Raw genomic sequence first — 21622 nt, 5'->3', positions numbered from 1 at the left:
TCTTCACTTTTTTCTAAGCGATTTTCATATATAACATGTTAGAATTGGAGTAAGGATTTAAAAGATATGAATGTTTTAAAAGCATTTGAATTTACACAAAAAATGAAGCAATAGGAAAGGAATAACAGGCCAACGCTGGAGTCGAACCCAGGTCTCTGCAACAAGAGAGCAGTGCGTCGACCACCGGGCTAGGCACATGATTGTGTTGAAACATAGGTGGTACTTTATATATACCAGACCTAACGAACCGTTTTTTGTTTTCCCCACTTAAAAAGGGAGTGCGGGTTGAATACACAAAACATCAGGTTTTTTTTTGCAAAACCGCCATGACGGATGGCAGAAGCGCTGCGCGCTTTATTATTAGGGGAGATTTAGTATAAGAAGGTCTATCTATTTTACAATATGCGAATGTCACTATTCTCTTTATGGATAATGACCTAGATATAGCAAGAAACCTCAAGTTGCTTTTATGTCCATTCGAGGAGCTCTCTGCTCTCAAAATTAATTTTGTAAGAGCGAGCTTTTCCTGAGTAAATGGGTGGTCGGTTCCCAATTCGGTATCTCGGTATTCTGATTCACTATCGGCGCTTAACTATCACTGAGTGAAAGCATGTGGAAGAGAGACTTGAGAAACAGATAGTCAGCTGGAAGGCCAAACTCTTGTCATATGGGGGGCGATTGATTTTGATCAATTCCGTCCTCAGCAATATGGTTCAATACATGTTGTCTTTGTACCACTTACCGAAAGGAGTTCTTCAACGTCTTGATTATTTTAGATCCAGATTTTTTTGGCAATGCAATAATGAATCGAATAAATATAGGCTGGAGAGGTGGACTGTATTACGCCGCCCGAAAAGTCAAGGGGGCTTGGAATTCAAGATCTTGACATTAAAAATATCGCTCTTCTGAGTAAATGGGTTTACAAGTTACTCACTCATAATGGAGTGTGGCAGGAAATCATTCGTAATAAATACGTGGGGTCCAAATTCATTTCTCAAGTTCACTGGAAACCCGGTGATTCACATTTTTGGTATTGTGTCATGAGGGCAAACAAATTCTTTTTCAGTTTGGTACTTTCTCAGTTAGGGATAGTTTCCAGGTTCGATTCTAGGAAGATACCTGGCTAGGCACTAAGCTGCTGGAAGGGCAAGCTTATGTCATGGGAGTGTAGGCTAGTGCTAATTAATATAGTATTGACAAGCTTACCGATGTTTTTGTTATCATTCTTTAAAGTACCAGTAGGGGTACCGAAAAGAAATAGACTTCTATAGATCTCCATTCTTGTGGCAAACCGATGAGGGTAAGACGAAATATAGAATCGATAAATGGGATATCATGTGTAGACCCAAAGATCGGGGAGGGTTAGCGATAGAAAACCTACAAATTAAAAACAAATGTTTGTTGAGCAAATGGCTTTACAGACTATCGGTGGAGATGGAAGGTGCATTGGTACGAATTTTGCGTAACAAGTATTTACGTTCGATGACTCTGGCTCGGGTTACCGTGAAATCTGCAGATTCACCGTTCTGGAAAGGCTTAATGAGAGTAAAAAAAACCTTTTTTCATAGGGTGAAGTTTTACATTGGGAATGGCAACCCAGACAGGTTTTGGAAGGATACGTGGTTAGAGAAGATGCCTCTAGCCATCCAATATCCGGCCTTGTACAATATTTTTCAACGAAAGGAAGCATATGTTGCTACGATATTGCAGGCAGTCCCTCCAAATATTCAGTTCAGGAGATCTCTGGTTGGGGAAAGATGGAATATGTGGCTCCATTTGGTCCTTAGGTTGATGGAAGTTTAACTTTCAGATTTAACCAGACGGTATCCGTTGGAAGCTAACTACAAGCGGTAGTTTTTCCGTCAAATCAATGTACTTAGACCTGATTAATGCTGGGTCAGTACGAACCGCTCCACACATCTCGAAAATAAAAGTTCCTCTTAAGATTAAGATTTTTATGCGTGGTTTCTCCACAAAGGAGTGATTTTGACGAAAGACAACTTGGTTAAGCAAAGATGGGTTGATAGTTCTAGATGTTGTTTTTGTGATCATAATGAGACTTTTATGTCGAACTATTCGTATAGCCTTTATTATAAACCCTCCAACTAGCATGAACACGTTATTTGGGACGTGGCTAAATGGACTGGACGTAACGTCAGCTAGGTACATCCATATTGGAGTATGTGCAATGTTTTGTGCTATATGGAATTGTAGAAACGATATAATTTTTAACAGGAAAAACTTCAACAACTTTTTACAGGTTATGTAGACAACTACAACTTGAATCCGTACGTGGTCGTTACTTACGCATACGGAGTCCAGGAAGCTTTTGGTTACTGGGACCAACCGTTGGAAGACGGCACCTCGAGCTTTATCCATCCGATTTGGACGACGGCAGACAAATAGGCTAGGTGTATAGTCATCGTAGCCTGTTATCACATGGACAGATGGACCATATATTTTCCTTACTTATTTGATTCATGCTTCGGGGTAATCGTGGATCATACACTTTTGTGAAACTTGTTAAGTTAATAAAATGGCTGCATGCATCATCATCATGCTGCACAGGCCTAGGTAATCTTCCTTTAAAAAAGTGTTGGAAATAAGCGAGTAGGCGATCAGGGAGGATAATTAACAATATTTCATAGGTGAGTAGCCGCTCATCAAGTGCATCATTGGAGACAAAATTCTACAACAAGGAGAAAACAACATCTAGCTAGACCAAAGCTATTGTGGTAAGATGGCTGCTACTGTTAGACAACAAACCACCCTACATGACATGTGACAATAGTGAAATAGTGGAGGTGGTGTGGGAGTAAATAGGTGGGAAGGCAATAGCCTAAGGGTTGGCTAAGTGTCCAAGTCTAAAAGCAGTAGAAGGCGGAGAGATCATTGCTTGCAATACCAAAGGTTATTTAGTGGAGAAAGAGAGAGAGAGATGGAGAGATTGGAAGTTAGTTGTTTGTAATGGTGTCGGAGTTTGAAGACGGATTTAATAGTAAGCATCTAGTAGTCTTGATGCCTTTAATACTGGAGGAGTAGTATATAGGATTGGCTGTGGACATGGCGGTGCAGTGGTTACCATCAAGGTAGTCCATTAAAAGATAGTCCATATACATACTAGAGTAGGTATTTAGGAAGACCGAGATGAAGTCCATTAAAAGAGCGGTCCGCGCACGTTGCGGCTACATATATATATATATGCATAGGATTTGTTTGTCAGCTGCCATCACATAATCGGCACTCCATCACTTACGTACAACGGCCGGAGTGAATAAGCATGAAAAACGGTACTTGTAGGACTCCTCCACGACTTTGTGATAGTAATATTACTATTAATGCACTGGACCCCGACACATTCGCCGGCGATTCCCGCGCCGTGATCGATTTCCTCGCCGGCTACTACGGCGACGTGGAGAGGTACCCTGTGCAGTCGGAAGCGGAGGCGGGCAGCCTCCGTAGGGTTTTACCTGATGCGGCGCCCGAAACCGGGGAGGCGATTGATGGAATCCTGGAGGACGTAGGGCAACACATCCTCCCTGGACTCACACACTTCCAGAGCCCCAACTTCTTTGCCTACTACCCTGCCAACGCCAGCACTGCCGGCTTCGTCGGCGAGATGCTCTGCGCCGGCCTCAACGTCGTACCTTTCACATGGGCCGCCTCGCCTATGGCAACCGAGCTTGAATGCCTCATGCTGGACTGGATGGGCAAGCTCATGTGCCTTCCGGACCGCTTCCTCTTCTCAGGCAGCGGCGGCGGCGGCGGCGTGCTGCACGGAAGCACATGCGAGTCTGTGGTATGCACCCTTGCCGCCGCACGGGACCGCGCGCTCAAACGGCTCATGACCCATGAAGCCATCCTGAAGCTGGTGGTGTACGCCTCGGACCAGAGCCACACCACCTTCCAGAAGGGGGCCAGGATTGTAGGGATCCCGCCGTCAAACTTCCGTGTCATCCCGACGTCGGCCGCGTCCAGCTACGGCCTGACCGCCGAGAGCGTCCGGGACGCGGTGGAGGCGGACCTCGCCAGCGGGCTCGTGCCGCTCTACCTGTGCGCCACGGTGGGCACCACCGGCGTGGGCGCGGTCGACCCGGTGGGTGAGCTCGGGGAGGTGGCGCGGCGCTACGGGATGTGGCTCCACGTCGACGCCGCCTACGCCGGCAGCGCGCTCATCTGCCCCGAGTTCCAGGGTTACATGGAGGGCGCGGAGCTGGCAGACTCGGTGAGCATGAACCCGCACAAGTGGTTCCTCACCAACATGGACTGCTGCTGTCTCTGGGTGGCCACCCCATCCCAGCTCACCTCGGAGTACCTCAACGACGTCAGCAGCTGCGACGCGGAGGGGAGGCGGTGGTGGACTACAAGGACTGGCAGATTGCCCTGGCACGCCGATTCCGCGCCATCAAGCTGTGGGTCGTTCTCCGGCGGTACGGCGCGGCGGGCCTACGGGCGCACATCAGGAGGCATGTGGAGATGGCCAAGTGGTTGGAGCAGGTGTTCAAGGCCGACGAGCGGTTCGAGGTGGTGGCGCCGAGGAGATTCTCGCTGGTGTGCTTCCGCCTCCGACCACGACCACGACCACGACCACGACCATGCCCAAGTGGCTATGGAGATGGCCAAGTGCAAGCTTCTCAAGGCGTCGATCCTGCTGCGGTGGTGGACGCCTTGAACCGTAAGCTTCTCAAGGCGTCGATCCTGCTGCGGTGGTGGACGCCTTGAACCGTAAGCTTCTCAAGGCGGTGAACGCCAGCGGGAGGGCCTTCATGGTACACACTGTGGTGGACAACAAGTTCGTCATCCGTGTGGCAATAGGTGCCACCATGACACACATGCACCACGTCCGTAACGTATTTCACCTCATACAGGAGAAAGCCACACAAATATACACGCGCAACTAGCTACCACTACTTCCCTATATATCCCTATTATTAAGGATTTAACCTACCTACTACTCCCACATAATCATTCCCTTCAAAATAATTAAGCTCTATCCAACGGATATCTAGCTACTTGTGTTCCCAAAAAACCGGATCCAACGATATGTAACATGCATCTTAATTAATATTACTACTTTCTATATATTCTCAAACAAACAAAACAAAACAAAAAAGCTTGAATAATCTCATGCTTGTAACCTTTTTTGGTTTGGTCCTATAATAACTTGGTGGTTCCTTTTATTGTGGCAACGCTTGTCGACCCTTACATGATTGTTTTTTTGTCCGCCTATCTATTGGTGCGCTCAACGAGCGGTGATGCATTTTAGATTTCGACCAATTTTTAAATTAATTAAAAGTACATACATTATTACCGCCAAAAGTCCATTTGTACACTAACTAAAAATTTAAAAAACATGAGTAAACCCAAGATCTAGTGGCCCTCGTCGATCACTGGCTTCGTCGTTGAGGTCGATATATATATCCATGGAAACGACCAAGATATTGTTGTCGGGCGCCTGCTGCACCTTTGCGCCCACCCACTACCACTAATACGTAGCGCATGTGGCCACGGCTATGGCTCGGCCGCGACGACCTATATATACTCCGGCCGATTCGACCAGTGCAAATGGCGAGCTCGTCGATTGGGAAGTCTTTGATTGATGGCCTTCTTCGGGGCCTCCTCCTCCACCAACACCGACTATGGCTCCTCGGTGAACCCATGCATGTATCCCCCAGTGCGTGGAGTCTACCGGCCGTGAACGTCAGGTTTGTAGTGGAGGTCAATCGACAACAAAGCGCGACAACCGCGTGCGTGCAGTAGTCTACCATACGTGAACGTCAGGTTGTAGTGGAGGTCAACCGACAACAAAGCGCGACGTCCTGTGGTTGACATGCATGGGTGGCACTCCAACCCTATCCAGGTTCAAATATCATCCATGTCGTCGTAGGTTCATGTTTTGCTAGGTCATGGGGATGCCATTCTCCCAATAGAGCTGGCACCAAGATGCGGTCGCGTGTTGGTGGCGCATCCCCCGACCATGTCATGTGTGCAACTGCGCGCGTGTTAAGATGCTATATTTCAACTTGAGAGAAATAAGTTAGTGATGATAACCTGGTTAGTTAGTTATCTTGTAATATAGCAGTTATCTTGTAACCTTTACCTAATAATACTAAAGCGGCTATTGCTTCAACGGAAAGTCCTTTGTCGTCGTTTTTGCACAAACACCCCTGCTATTTTATGTATTCAATCCGCGGTCCCTATGTAAGTGGATCTAGAAATAAAATATTTCGATCCAACCCGTGGTCATCCCCTTCCTCTTATCCCAAGCGACCCGATGCGCCGCCGGCAGCTCTCCGGGGTGCCCACCTTGTGCTTGGTCGCCATCAGCAGCGAGTTGTGCTTGGCCGCCGTAAGTAATCACTAGCCTCTGGGCTCGAGACGTAGGGTCGTTACCAGTCCCGAGTGGGGGCCGAACTCGTACATCTGAGTGCAACCACTACGCCATAGCTAGGCTTCACCCCTCGTTCGTACCCATGATACTATTGTCAGGATCACTCCCACGACAGTGGCCACTGGCGATGACGAGGGCAAGGAGCCGGTGAGGGACGCTGCTGGCAGTCGGGGTCGAGTCGTGCCCGTGTCGCCTAAGCTAGGCGACATGGGCACCATGCAGGCGAGAAAGCTTTTTTCTTCTTTTTATACAAGTGCAATTCTTCAGTTTGGCGATAAGTATAAAAAGTCACTAAATAAAAAAAAGGCCAACAAAAAAAGTTTGAAAATATAATTTCTGCCTTCTAACTAACATACACTTTAATGGGTGATTATAAAATACAGCTACCAACACACGACTTCTTAATGTCCAGATGTTACTTGTTAACATATGGTTTCCTTAACAATTGCTCATTAATAGTGATAGTTAACCAAAAATATGCAGTTCAATTAATTTTCTTGTTAACAGGTGATTGTAATATATAACAACGAATTCTTATTATATTTATTGTTAGGTTGACAATTTAATGACTGGTCATCAAATGTGACCTGCAACCTACTCCCTTCATCACAGTTTATAAGACGTGCGCGTGTAACTAGGTCGTTAATTTAACTTATATAAATTATATTATCTAACATAAAAATTATATCATTAGAAAATAGAACATCTAAAGTTTCTAATGATATATTTTTTATAATATATGCCTCTTATTAAGTTGGTCAAATTAACGATCTAGATACGCGTGTCGGACTTATAAACTGAAACGGAGGAAGCATAATAGTTGGGTCTAACTAATATTTTATTTCTTATTAATGTGTGATTTTGAAATGGAGTATAGGTACTACTAAAAAGTGACAATATGTAATAATTACCAAACAATTATATCATAAAATTCTTATGTCATGTGTTGTGAGATCTTTACCTTAATTAATAACTGCTCATTCGTTGGAAAAGGACAGCTCATGGAGAATTATATGTATGCCAGGCACTCGGCAAAGCCATTGCTGAGTGCAACATTTGGCAAATGTTGGCATTGTTAACTTTGCGGAGTTCTTTTTCATGGACACTATGGAATCACGTGGAAAATATATTTGCCGAGTGGAAAACTGCATACTTGGAAAATGAATAACTAGACAAAATGAAGTGAAAAAATTCAGATGCGCTGCCTGGCGTTGCACTCGGCAAAGGTACAACGACTTTGTCGAGTACTGTTACATTTGGCAAATAGTATAATTTTAGTACAATCAAAAACATTCAATAGTTGCCTACGTGTCCGCTTGTGGGTATTCAGATATGTATGTATGCGTGCCCGCTGGCGGGTATTCAGGTATGTATACATTCATTCCGGCTTGGGGGTATTCAGGTATGTATACATTCATTCCGGCTTGGGGGTATTCAGGTATTTGTACATTCATGCGGGCATGCCGGTATACATCGGCTTGTGGATATATGGATACCCAGGTGCTACCATATTTTTTTATATTCTAATGCAGAAGTGGAAAAGAATACATAAAGCCCAGAAACAAAATACGGAAACAGACACCATTCGAAATTAACACGGAGCAGAACAACGAGAACACGGAGACGGGTGCGTGCCTACATTGAAATTTAAAGGCACGTAGAACCATAGGGAGAAACACATTCGAACCAACAAACATGTTCAATTGATAGCATGACTTCAATAATACAATGATGTACCATGGTTATATAATACCATATCCATTTGTTCATAAATTTCCAATTTTGGCAAAATTTGAGGACATCAAACAAGCCATAAATACATTATCTATGTCAAATAAAACTTGAAGTAGAGCGGAATGCACATGTATTGTTGGTGTGTGTACTTGCATCTTGACATCGATCACTACTCGAATCTGGCATTGCGTCGAGTTCTTATCTTTTGCCGAGTTCATTCCATTGCAATCTTGGTAAACTTATGCATCTGCCAAGTTTGGTCCAAACTGCACTCAGCAATGGGCCAAGGGGCTATTCCGCAGGCCTAATAAGGCTACAACCCAAGACATGAGATATCACGGAGGATACCTGCCACACGACTAACTGCCTATAGTCGGATGATCAACCACCCCCCCCCCTCCCTAACGGACATGAACAAGCAGCCAGTCACCAAGAAGACGAGAGCACTTGGAGAGCCTATACACTAGTGGGGACGGGGCCTATAGTCCCGGCTCGTAAGGGGCTTTAGTCCCGGTTCACCAACCGGGACCAAAGGGCGGGACTAAAGGCCCTTTAGTCCCGGCCCTGTTCCAAGCCGGGACCAAAGGTGCTTCACGTGGGCGCCTCGGAGCGTCCTCAGGGGCAGGCCCTTTAGTCCCGGGTCTTAACACGGACCGGGACTAAAGAGTTTCTGCATATTTTGTTTATTTTAGGGTTTTAGGGTTTTAGGGTTTAGGTGTTCGGGAGATTAACGTGATGCCTCGTTTGGTGTTCGGGAATTAGTTTTCATATAATTCTAAATATACATGTTTATGCATATATATATATATAAGATTAACTTATCTTACAAGCGAGCATATATATAGAATTATATGGAGATCTGAATTATCGGGACTAGAGCCCGTCTATTCGATTACATGGACCAACATCAATAATGGCCCCTAGCTACACTATATCGTCCTTTGTCATCTATAGCCTCCGTCCTCAGAAAGGTCGCAAGCTCCTCTGCAACAGCAATCGCGCGTTGCTCTGGTAGGACCTTCTCCCTCATGGCCGTGTACTATATAAGAAGAGGAGATGAATATGAATATCAATCATGATAACTAAGAATGACGGGTAAAAATAGAGGTGTGAATGTTCATTGCTTACGTCGTATCTGTGATCCTTGTGCTCAGAGGTAAACGTGCGAATGGTCTCGCAAACATAGTATCCGCATAGATGCGTCCCCCGTGGCTGCTGGTCGCACTTTACGAGAATAGAATATATATAATCAAAATAATAATCTAGCATCATAAATGTATTGAAAATAGAAGTATATCATACTACTACTTACCTGAGCCGCTCTAAAGGTCAGCTTCTCATGCTCGATACCGGGAGTCATGCACTTGAACCGCTTCCAAACCCTGCCCGACAAGGAAAATGATTTGCTAAGTTTTTCATTAATTGATATATCAGAAAATCATCGAAAGATACCGATAGAGCGCAAGAATGATTGAAATTACCCTTGGAGCATGTCCTGCAGGCTTTGGAACTGTTCCAAGGGTCTCGATAATGGGTCGAAGGCATCAACTCTTCCCTTATCAATTTGAATGTCCAACAGAATCCAATGAAAGCTACACATGTATATATATATGTCAGTAACTTATCAATTACACTTACAAGTGAATGGACACAACAGAGTAAAGACCCTCACCTGAAGTTTTATGGAAACAGTATGTGGTCACAGAAATTTTGATCTGTTAGAAACCTTAGAAGGTTTTCCTCCGTCTCCTTGGGTTTATCAGTTAGCGTCGCTATGCTATATGTATTTTATTTGGGTCAATAAACCCAATATTTAGGATGTTCCTACTTTTACATTCCAGAATCTTCATTCTGCATAACAGAGTACAAGTTATATGTAGACAATGAATTGAAATAACTAAACAAGTTATATGTAGACAGCGAATTGAAAAACTTACAGACAATAGCAACTCATAAGCGATTTGTCGAGGGCGTCGGCATTGTACATCTGGAAGAGTTCATCAAAGTCGATATTCTTATATTCTTTGGGGCGTTTTTTTTTGCTTCAATTATGTACTTTTATATTCTTTGGGGCGTTTTTTTTGCTCCAATTTTTATATTCTTTGGGGCGTTTTTTTTGCTTCAATTATGTACTTTTCCTTCGTTGCTAAATGTAATACTACTTTTTAAATATTCCATCAAAGATTTTTATATACAACATAATTTATAGTATAGATTCATTTATTTTGTTTTTATGTAGTTTATAATAAAAATCTATGAAAGGTATTTAGGAACGGAGAAAGTTGACAACAACACGTACATTGGTTTGTCCCTTCTTTATCATTTCTGTGGTCTAAACACCAAAGTGCTCTTGTGAGCTCGACGTGAGATATGCACCCTTTGCTATAGTTAAATACAAAAACATACTTCAAAATTTTACAAAACAATTTTGCTAAGGCTCAGTCAACTGAGATTTCATTATCTCCCAGTCGATGTTATATTTTTTTTTAATCTTCCATTCAGATTCATACAGAAAAATTCTTTTCTTCTTTTAATTCTTCTTACGTACTTGATGGTCATTTTTGTTTTGCGGTTTTTGCTTCCGTTTTTGCAGCCTTTTTGTTTTAGCAAAAAAGCCACAAAAGCTCCTTAATAGGGCATTTTTTTCTTCGACTTTCGGGTTAGGAATCAATATTGTTATATGATGGTATAAATCGAAAGCTGAAACAAAATGCACCTATTTAGGAGCTCTTTTGACTCTCTTTTTTGTTGCCAGAGTGGACAAACTTAAAAGCAGAAGAAAAAGTCCACACAAACAGGGCCTATGTCAGTTGACTAAGACTTGGTTATGGGCCAGCTCTTTTGATCAGTGGCTTATGCCTAAGCTGCGGTGGAAATAAGCCCTTGATAAGTTGCGGGTGAAAATAACCCCATGAGAATAAGCCACTCAGTTCTTTTGTTCGAGCTTATGTTTCTGAGTTCTCTGGTGTAAAATCTACAATACCCCTAAAATGCAATTGTATGACCTTGACTGAAGTTTTTGGTATACCATAGCAACAGCTTCATTCATATTCTCTTCCACTTGCAAAAATGCTACCAGCATCAACCCAAACAACAATAAAATCCTAGTGCTTGCATACGAATTTCTGAATACCTTCATTAGTAACATTCATCATTTTTTACAGCAAGCACAAACTTAGACCATGACAAAAAAAATAGGTGCATGTGAGCACTGCACTTCCTGAAGATATATCAAGAAAAATCAGCTACATGTGAAACATTTTTCAAATCCATGAACATGTTACCTGACATGCTGAAATGATATTTTTTTTCAAACCCAAAAATTTTGAAACAGTTCTTCAAATGCGTGAACTTTTTAAAAAATCTGCATTTCTTTTTCAAAATTTGTGAAATATTTTTAGAAATCTGCAAACGTTTTAATTTTCATGATTTTCTTGAAATTAAACTGGCAGTTGTTTTTCCTAGGAGACCATCCACAGAAAAAAAAAACACTAGCTTCTTTTCGAAAATAAAAGAAAAACAAACTAGCAGGCGAAGATAAGAGCGTGTGAAGTAGCCCGCTGGAATGCATGCGGGTGCCAGCTGCCAAAAATATTAGGAAACGAACTACAGTGACAAAACTTAAACACTGCACATCCTGCGATTACTTATAAAAATTTGCAACCAGTTATTTCCTTTTCTGCTTATTTCATTCCTTTTTTTCGTTTTTGTTTGTTTTATCTTCATTTTTCATTTTTATTAATTTCTAAAACATGAATTTTTCAAACAGAAAGAAATCTTAAAGCACGAACAACTTTTTAAATCCGGAACATTTTTTAAAATCTTGAGAACAAATTTTAAAAAGGAGAACAATTTGGAAAATTGTGAACAAATTCGGAAATGTGAACAATTTTTTAAAGCATGGACATTTTTTGAATCTTGTGAATAGAATTTTGAAATAGATAACAATTTTGAAAATATCGCAATATTTTGAAAGCACGAACAAATTTTAAAGAACGAACATTTTTGAATATTGAGAACAAATTTTGAAAAATCCTGAACAAATTTGGAAGCGTGAACAACTTTCCAAAGCATGAACAGTTTTTGAATCTTGAGAACAAAATTTTGAAACGGAGAAAAAATTTGAAACAGCACGAACAAAATTGAAAGAGTGAACAAAATTTGAAGCACCCACTTTTTTTTTAATCTTGTGACCAAACTTTGAAACCAAGACCAATTTTTAAAAGTCCTGAACAAATTTGGAAGTGCAAAAAAAAATTTAAGCACAAACATTTTCTGAATCTTGAGAACAAATTTTTTAAACGGAGAAAAATTTCGAAAAACGCCGAACAAATTTGGAAGCGTGAACAATTTTTTAAAAACATGACATTTTTTAGAATCTTGAGACCTAAATTTTGAAATGGAGAAGAATTTTGAAAAACCACAAACAAATTTGAAAGAGTGAACAAAATTTTGAAGCACCAACTTTTTTTTAATCTTTTGACCTAATTTTGAAACCAAGACCAATTTTTAAAAGTCCTGAACAAATTTGGAAGTGGAAATTTTTTTTAAAGCACAAACATTTTTTGTATCTTGAGAATAAATTTTTGAAACCGACAAAAATTTTGAATAACCCGAACAAATTTGGAAGCGCGATCAAATTTTTAAAGAACAAACGTTTTCTAAATCTTGAGAACAAATTTTGAAAAACCCTGAACAAATTTGATAGCGTGAACAATTTTTTAAGGCACGAACATTTTGTAAATTTTAAGAACAAATTTTGAAACCAATAACAAATTTGGAAACGCGAACAATTTTTGAAGGCACGAAGATTTTCTAAATCTTGAGAACAAATTTTGAAACCAATAACAAATTTGAAAAATTCCAAACAAATTTGAAAGCGCGAACAATTTTTTAAGGCACGAAATTTGTCTAAATTTCGAGAACAAATTTTGAAACCAATAACAAATTTGGAAGTGCGGACAATTTTTTAAGGCACGAACATTTTCTAAATTTTGAGAACAAATTTTGAAACGAATAACAAATTTGGAAACGCGAACAATTTTTCAAGGCACGAACATTTTCTAATATTGATAACAAATTTTGAAACCAATAAAAAATGTGAAAAATCCTGACAAATTTGGAAGCGCGAACAATTTTTTAAGGCACGAACAGTTTTTGAATCTTAAGAATGAATTATAGTATTCGTTACTGGGCCGTTGATTCGGTTTTTTCTTCAGTGAGAGAAGATTCTATCTCGCTTAGCTCCAGCACAAAAGGAGCGCGACTATACGTTGCTTCTAGCAGCCAGCATAGACGGCCGCCTCGCCTACAAGAGAAGATGTTGTAGTGTGCCTGGTCAGTTAGTTTTCGTTCCTTGTGATGCTACATTTTGTCATTAATTTTATTTATGTTTTTGAAAATAAAAGTCTCATATATAATTTTAGAAAAACGTGTGTAGCATTCCCATAAAATGTTGACACAATTTTAAAAGGACATTTGCACAACTTTCGAAAAACATTGATAGAATTCAAACAATATTCTTATATATTTAAAAAATGTTCAAATCATTCAAAATAGAATGTTCTTGACATTTATTTATACAATGTACAAAGATGCTCGCGTAAATAAAAAAATTAGGTACAATTCAGTTAAACATATGTGACACTTTTGCGAAATGTATATATAATTTAAAATATGTTTGCATAGTTTATCAAAAAAAATCATGAAACTAAAAATAATAAACATTTATTTTCAAAATGGTTAACATGTATTTAAACAATGTTTAAAACAAGTATTCTGAAACAAATGCACATCATGCATTTTAAAATGTTCGACGTGTACCGAATCTTTTTTTAGGTGCATATGAAAAAGTAATACCTCAGTTTCTATTTACTCCTCATATTAAATTTTTAAGAAGTAAAACTTTACAAAATGTTATCAAGTTTGTATAGAAAAAGATTAGCATATACAACACCAAATCAATACGTTAGATTCATCAGTGAATACTTTTTAAAATTAAAATACATGTATTATTTTTTAAACTTGGTCATACTTTATAAAGTCTAACTTTAGCCAGAGTAAATATGCGGACTAAATAAAAATGGTGAGTGTACAAGGTGTGTTAGAAAAGGTAGACTAGTACTGTTTCGGTTTCTAAATATAAGTCTTCTTAACGATTGCACTAGAAGACTACATACGAATGTATATATAGACATAATCTAGATTGTACATGTTTCATATATTGTCTTGTGAAACAATATTAGAAAAACATATATTTAGAAACGAAGAGAGTAGTAAAGAGTAAACACATGCATGCAATGCGTGGAGTAGATGGAGAGAGTAGTAGGCTGCTAGCGAGCTTGTGACCCACTAGGTAACTTGGATGTTGACGACGCCACACTAGGTAGTGATGATGATGTCGATCATAGCACGCTTGCATACCTGCATTATGACAGTATGATGCATTTTCTTTAAATGTTTGAAGATGCATGCTGAGTTAATTGTCACTTCCCTCGGTTAAACTTAGTGTCCACTAGCTTAATTGGGTTGAGAAGAAGGAGCATTAGCTAGCTAGCTAGGTGATCATCCTCATCCATAACGATGAGATGAGATGAGAATCCATATATATATATTACTATACCCCAACTAAAATATTGCAGCTAGCCGAGTTATAGTGGCAGCCGGCCGGTCTCGCCGAGTGCGCGCACATCTAAATATATCTACATACGTTGATATATCAGAATTAATATATGGATTCAAATCATGGGCCATCTTATCTGACGTACGTTCGCATTCATTCAGATTCAGTTGAGAGCACCATGCATCTTCTCTCCATCCACATCCACGTCACGTGTCTATAAATATAACGAAACGATCGAATCGATTGGATTCAGCTTCCTTCTGTCCTGCATGCATGGAGCTACCTTGATCCAGGCACCTTCAAATTTGAACCATCATCCAAATCCAGATCAAACAAAAACTATATAAGAGTATCACAATAAATAAATGGGCATCAAGCAGCAGCATGCCACCACTCGTGCAGCAGCTGCCGCCGTGCTGCTGCTCGTGGCGGCCGCCCGTGGCGCAGCGGCACAAGGATACGGCAGAGGAGGTCGATATGAATATGGCGGTAGTGATGACGGTGGTGGTGGCGTTGGGTACGGTGGTCATCACTGGGGAGGCGGAGGTGGATACGGGTATGGCCGTAGTAGTGATGACGGTGGTCATCACTGGGGAGGCGGTCTGAGCATGGATTACTACTCCATGACGTGCCCGCACGCCGACGAGATCGTGCGCGGCGTGGTCTTCAAGGCGCTGGAAAAGGACCCGAACCTCGCCGCGTCCCTGCTCCGGCTCCACTTCCATGACTGCTTCGTCCGCGGCTGCGACGCCTCCGTGCTCCTCGACTCCACCAAGGCACACGGCACCGCCGAGAAGGACGCGCTCACCAACAAGTCTTTGCGCGGCTTCGAGGTCATCGACGCCGTCAAGGCCGCCCTGGAGGCGCAGTGCCCCGGCACCGTCTCCTGCGCCGACGTGCTGGCCCTCGCCGCCCGGGACTCCGTCTACATGGCCGGGGACCTCTACTACATGGTGCCCATGGGACGCAAGGACGGTTACGTCTCCCGCGCCGCTGACACCTCCGCGCTCCCCGCCGCGACGCTCAATGCGTCCGAGCTCATCAAGGTGTTCGTCCGTGACCACGGCTTCACGGTGCCGGAGCTCGTCGCGCTCTCCGGCGGCCACACGCTGGGCCAGGCCCACTGCGCCAACTTCAAGAACCGGCTCAGTGGCTTGGGCAACAGGGTGGACCCCACGATGGACGCCTGGATGGCGGCATCGCTGGCGAAGACGTGCAAGAAGGGCGGCGACGGGGCCACAGCCAAGCTCGACGCCACCAGCAACGCCTTCGACGCCGAGTACTTCAAGGGCTTGCAGGCCAGGAGGGGTCTGCTCACGTCCGACCAGACGCTGCTCAACGGGTCGCCGGAGACGGCCATGTATGTGAACCAGTTCGCGGACAGCCCGGACGCCTTCTTCGACGCGTTCGTGCAGGGCATGGGAAGGATGGGTCAGCTGGATCTCAACTCCGACGGCAACGTGAGGATCAGCTGCAGGGTGATCAACTAATTTCAACTGTGCATGCAGGGTACAGCATGAAAAATACAGTAATAACTAATTAAGGTTATTGATCGATGTTGGGTCTGGGAGGCAGCAGCGTCTACCTGCAGCTTATGATACTTATTTGTATTTGCAGTGCAACTCTGAAACCATTTTAATTTGTAGTAGGCTTGAATCTAGTACTAGAGTTGCTGGCTTGCTGCTCTCTCAAAATAATATGCAAGCAAGCAGAAGCAAGCAAGCTGCAGGCTCATGGAATCGCAGTTGATTTCTCCACTTATCTTGTCCGATTCAATCATCATCATCATCATCATGAATACTCCTATAAAGCAAGCAAGCTGCACGGATGGAGAGAGGTGTTTGTGCTGCGAATAACTTACCAGCTTTTCTCTGTTATGTTCCTTTTATTCAGTGAAGGAAGCACTGCCAGATCGCTCAGGCTACCAGATAGTGCCATCCCACGACCTCGAGCGAGCGTGCTCCTGGCACTCCTACTCTGTCGCCGCAGATCACACATACCACGTCTATGACTAAGCAAACGAAAGATCCTAACAAACTACGGCTCAGTCATAGCTCAGCTTATTTGCTAACTGAACATAACTGACGAAACTGAACGAACAGTCGAACTGACGGACTATCGGAACTGAAACTCCTTACTTGAGCACCTGTTACCTGACTGACATTCTCCCCCTTACGAGACGGCCGTGCACGCGGCTGTGGTTGTCGCCATGTACTCAGCTTCACACGAGGAGAGAGCAACCATTTTCTGCTTCTGAGACGGCCAACTGACCGCACACCCCCCGAAGACGAACACCGTGCGAGACGTGCTCTTTCTGTCACAAACATCACCGACGAAATACGCATCGCTGTAGCCGACCAGCTGCGGTTCCAACTCCCCCTTTTTGTATCTGCACCCGAAGTTCAGAGTACCAGCCACATACCTCACCAGGTGCTTGACTGCCGCCCAATGCTCTGTCGTGGGCGCTTCCATGAACCTGCTGACAAAGCCTACCACGAATGAGATGTGCGGCCTTGTGTGCACCAGATACCGGAGGCTTACGACGATGCTGTGGTAAAGCTTCTTGTCTGTCAGAGGGTTAGTGCTCTTCTTGCTCAGCTTCAGACGTGGTTCCATCGGGATGTGCACAAGGTGGCACCCTGTCAGTACGCCCCTGTCCATGATCTTGGCCGCGTAGCTTGCCTGCTTAAGGGTGATCGCTCGATGCCGAGGTAGTAGCTCAGCAGTCCAAGGTCCCTCATGGAGAAGACGTACTGCATCTGTTGCTTGAAGCATGTGATGGCCTCCATGCTTGATCCGGTGACGATAAGGTCGTCGATGTAGACACCCAGCAGCAACCGCTAGTCACCGTTGCACCGCATGTACACTGCATGCTCCGACGGATTCCTCTAGAACCCAAGGGACACCACTGTGTCGTCCAACTTGGTGCCTGGCAGAGCCCGTACAGAGCCTTGGAGAGCCGAAGCACCTTCTCCTCCTCGCCAGTGCGCTTGAAGCCAGGGGGCTGGGCGACGTACACTTCCTCCTGCAATTCTCCTTCCTCCTGCAATTCTCCGTTCAGGAACGTAGACTCGACATCCTGGTGATGCACCTCCCACCCAGCTTTAGCTGCGATCGCAAGGAGTAGACGCACAGACTCGAGCCGAGCAACCGAGGCGAACACCTCGTCGTAGTCCACCCCTGGACGAAATACTTTCAAATGCTCGCCAATGGCAGACATAGAAAGAAACGTATATTCGCTCTTGACCAGGAGGAAGGCCGAATACGAGGGGGATGCACCACTCAGAAATTTTATTACGAAGTATTATAAAGAGATTTTTGGACCTTTAGCTGAAACAACTTTTCAGTTGGACGAGTCTATTACTCATGACATTCCTCAAGTTTTGGAAGTGGAAAATGAATTATTAACCTCTCCGTTCTCTGAGGACGAAATTCGAACCGCGGTGTCCCAAATGGAACACAACAAGGCTCCGGGACCGGATGGCTTTCCGGCAGAGTTTTATCAATGTTTTTTGGACGTGATAAAGGCAGACTTGGTTCAGTTGTTTAACCAACTGCATACCGAAGACCTTGACATTTCTCGTTTAAACTATGGGGAAATTATCCTGTTGCCTAAGATTAAGGAGGCTAGTCGTATTCAACAATATCGACCAATTTGCCTTTTAAATGTAAGTTTTAAAATCTTTACGAAGGTCGCAACTAATTGGTTGAACGGGGTGGCTGACCATGTCGTCAAACCCACTCAAACAACATTCATGCAGGGCCGCAACATATTAGATAGAGTTGTCGTGCTGCATGAAACTGTACATGAGCTTCACCACAAAAAGTTGAATGGAGTCATCTTTAAAATAGATTTTGAAAAAGCCTATGATAAAGTTAAGTGACCCTTTCTGTTGCATGTTGTAAACTTTACGCGTGAAGGTTTTTTTTTTTGCCAAAATGGTGTCGTTGGGTCGAGAGCTTTGTTTTTGGAGGTAGTGTGGCCATCAAAGTTAACGATGATGTTTGTAACTATTCTCAGACAAGGAAGGGGCTTCGCCAAGGGGACCCCGCATCCCCTATTTTATTTAACATTGTGGCCGACATGCTAGCTATCCTTGTTGAGCGGGCTAAGCTGGCCGGTCAAGTTAGAGGTGTCATTCCACATTTGGTAGAAGATGGTCTATCTATTCTACAATATGCGGATGACACTATACTTTTCATGGATCATGATCTAGATAAATCAAGAAATCTCAAGTTGCTTTGATGTCCTTTTGAGGAACTTTCTGGTCTCAAAATTAATTTTCATAAGAGCGAACTTTTTTGCTTTGGCGATGCTGCAGAATCAGCACCTTAGTATGCTGAGATTTTTGGATGCCAGCTCGGGCAGTTCCCGATTCGATATCTGGGTATTCCCATACACTATCGGCGTTTAACTATCGCTGAGTGGAAGCATGTGGAAGAGAGACTTGAGAAATGACTAGCCAGCTGGAAGGCCAAACTATTGTCTTACGGGGGGCGATTGATCTTGATCAATTCTGTTCTCAGCAACATGGTTTTATACATGTTGTCATTCTTCCACCTCCCAAAAGGGGTTCTTCAGCGCCTCGATTACTTTAGATCCAGATTTTTTTTAGCAGAGTGATAATGAATCCAAGAAATATCGTCTGGCTAGGTGGAGTCTACTATGTAGACCTAAAAGTCAAGGGGGACTCGGAATTCAAGACCTTGAGATTAAAAACATTGCTCTTCTCAGCAAATAGGTTTACAAACTACTCATTGAGAATGGGGTGTGGCAGGAAATCATTCATAACAAGTATATGGGATCCAAAGCCATTTCTCAAGTTCATTGGAAACCCGGGGATTCACATTTTTGGTGTGGCGTGATGAAGGCCAAGCAATTCTTTTTCCAATTTGAAACCTTCTCAGTTAGGGACGGTTCTCAGGTTCGATTTGGGAAGACACCTGGCTCATGACCAACCTACTCATGGTGCAATACCCGAGCTTGTATAGGATTGTCAGACATAAATTTGTCATGATCAAACAAGTTTTGTTACAAGAAAACCCTGATATTTCTTTCCGTAGGGATCTTTTAGGTCCTGGCCTGGCAGCATGGAATGAATTACTCATTTGCTTGGAGGATATTCAGCTGTCAGGTGAATCGGACATTTTTCAATGGAATTTGCATCAGAATGGAAAATTTTCAGTCAAATCCATGTATGATGCAATGGTTCATTGTGATGTTCCGGTAGATAACATGAAATTGTGGAAGCTCAAAATTCCTCTAAGAGTGAAGATATTCCTCTGGTTTTTAAATAGAGGAGTTATCTTAACTAGAGATAATCTGGCACGACACAAATGGCATGGTAACAAGATATGTGTCTTTTGCCAACATGACGAGTCTATTAAACACTTCTTTTTTGAGTGTAAGTTCGCTCGGGCAATTTGGGCCATAGTTCAAGTAGCTTCAAATTTATACCAGGAATGATGTGATTTGTAATAATAAATGTATCTCATCTCCAATGCAGGTTATTCATGTATGTACACAATGGATCTGTACTTGGTCTATCCTGTAGAGGCCGGGTGACAGGGACCTTTTTAGGATGGCGTCTACACGGCTGGAGTGTACGGCCAGGGAAGTTTTCTACCCCCATGGATGGCGATGTGATCTTCGGATAGGATCTGCCACACCTTAGGTTGGACTTGATTTATTTTCTTAGATGTAAAGCGAATTTTATTTTCGGGTAGTTTGGACTTTTTGGTTGTGTGCATCAAGCTATGCAGAGGTCGGGCTTTCTTTCGATGCGATTGTATCACCTCGATATATCTATTCAATGAAATGTCCTTTATCGAAAAAAGAAAGAATTATGCCATGTGTAGGCGGATCAACATCTTGGCGACGTATTTGAAGGCCAAATACCTATTGTGGTCGATTGCTTTACACACTGTTTGGATTGTATCTAATTAACCCACATGCTCCCTCTTTGCTTTTTGCTTGATCAATTGCTTGCTGAGAGGAAAAAAAATTGAGTTATTGTTTATCATTTATGACATTCAGAGGAAAAGTGAATTCAGTTTATGAAGTTGTTACAATATGAAGCATGCATGAGACACCTTGAGTTTATTAAAGTTGTTGAGGAGATGCAACTCCTCGAGGAACACTGGGATAAAACCCGATTGGCTAACGAAATGTAACCTCTTGTAGTTTTTACCTACCTTTTTTAATGTCTCTTTGAAGAAGAAATGACTGCCCATGCTTGGACAAATCGTGCACAGCCAACCTAAGTTGCAATGGACATATATATACTTGGCCAACTCCGATCCGCTTAGTTCTTGTACGTATATAAGAATCCCATGCATGTTTAGCCAGTTCTTGGAGTAGTTGGACGTACGGTATATATAGCACTATATATTTCCCTTAGGGATCAGGTAACTTGTTAACCCAAACAGTGAGTAGCTAGGGTTAGACCCGGCCCCTTGGACGTTGGGGGCGCTAGCTAGCTAGTGTTAGAGGTACCCCTGCAGGTAGGTATCGCCCTCCGGATGTGAAAATCAAATCTCAGATCTGGTAACAATTGTTAACCTAGCTAGCTAAACAGTCAATGGTTAGCATCGATCTACACCAAACAAACATACATACTACTACTTAATCAGTAGGGTGTCATGGACGATGTGGCCTATAGATCCACGCCAAGACATTAATTAATTAAGCTAGCTAGCTATATATATTATCTTGGGACCATTCAAGCAAGCATGTGCACATGTCCGTCGCGCTGCTGCTGCAAATAGATAGATAGATTAGTCTAATAAATTATATAAATTATATATATATATTCTGATCTGTTAAAGACGACCAAGCTAGCTAGTTGGTCTAGAGAACTACTGACTCCACTAAA

The 21622-nt window shown here is 42.7% G+C and overlaps 1 protein-coding gene and 1 pseudogene across 1 annotated transcript; both read left to right on the top strand.

The window, feature by feature from the left end:
• Positions 1-3237: 3237 nt before the first annotated feature.
• Positions 3238-4915, top strand: LOC123431377 (annotated as a pseudogene).
• A 10197-nt stretch (positions 4916-15112) lies between these two features.
• LOC123428988 (peroxidase 47-like) lies at positions 15113-16404 on the top strand. The gene has a single exon (XM_045113057.1). The coding sequence runs from the start codon at positions 15113-15115 to the stop codon at positions 16235-16237; it is 1125 nt and encodes a 374-aa protein (XP_044968992.1). The 3' UTR covers positions 16238-16404.
• Positions 16405-21622: the final 5218 nt, after the last annotated feature.

This window comes from Hordeum vulgare, chromosome 2H (genome assembly GCF_904849725.1).
Source record: "Hordeum vulgare subsp. vulgare chromosome 2H, MorexV3_pseudomolecules_assembly, whole genome shotgun sequence".
In the NCBI taxonomy this organism is placed as follows: Eukaryota; Viridiplantae; Streptophyta; class Magnoliopsida; order Poales; family Poaceae; genus Hordeum; species Hordeum vulgare.
This window is presented reverse-complemented; position numbering and strand designations above follow the sequence as displayed.

Coding starts and splice junctions, on each gene's coding strand:
- LOC123428988 (XM_045113057.1), top strand. CDS start 15,113: ATGGGCATCAAGCAGCAGCATGCCACCACTCGTGCAGCAGCTGCCGCC.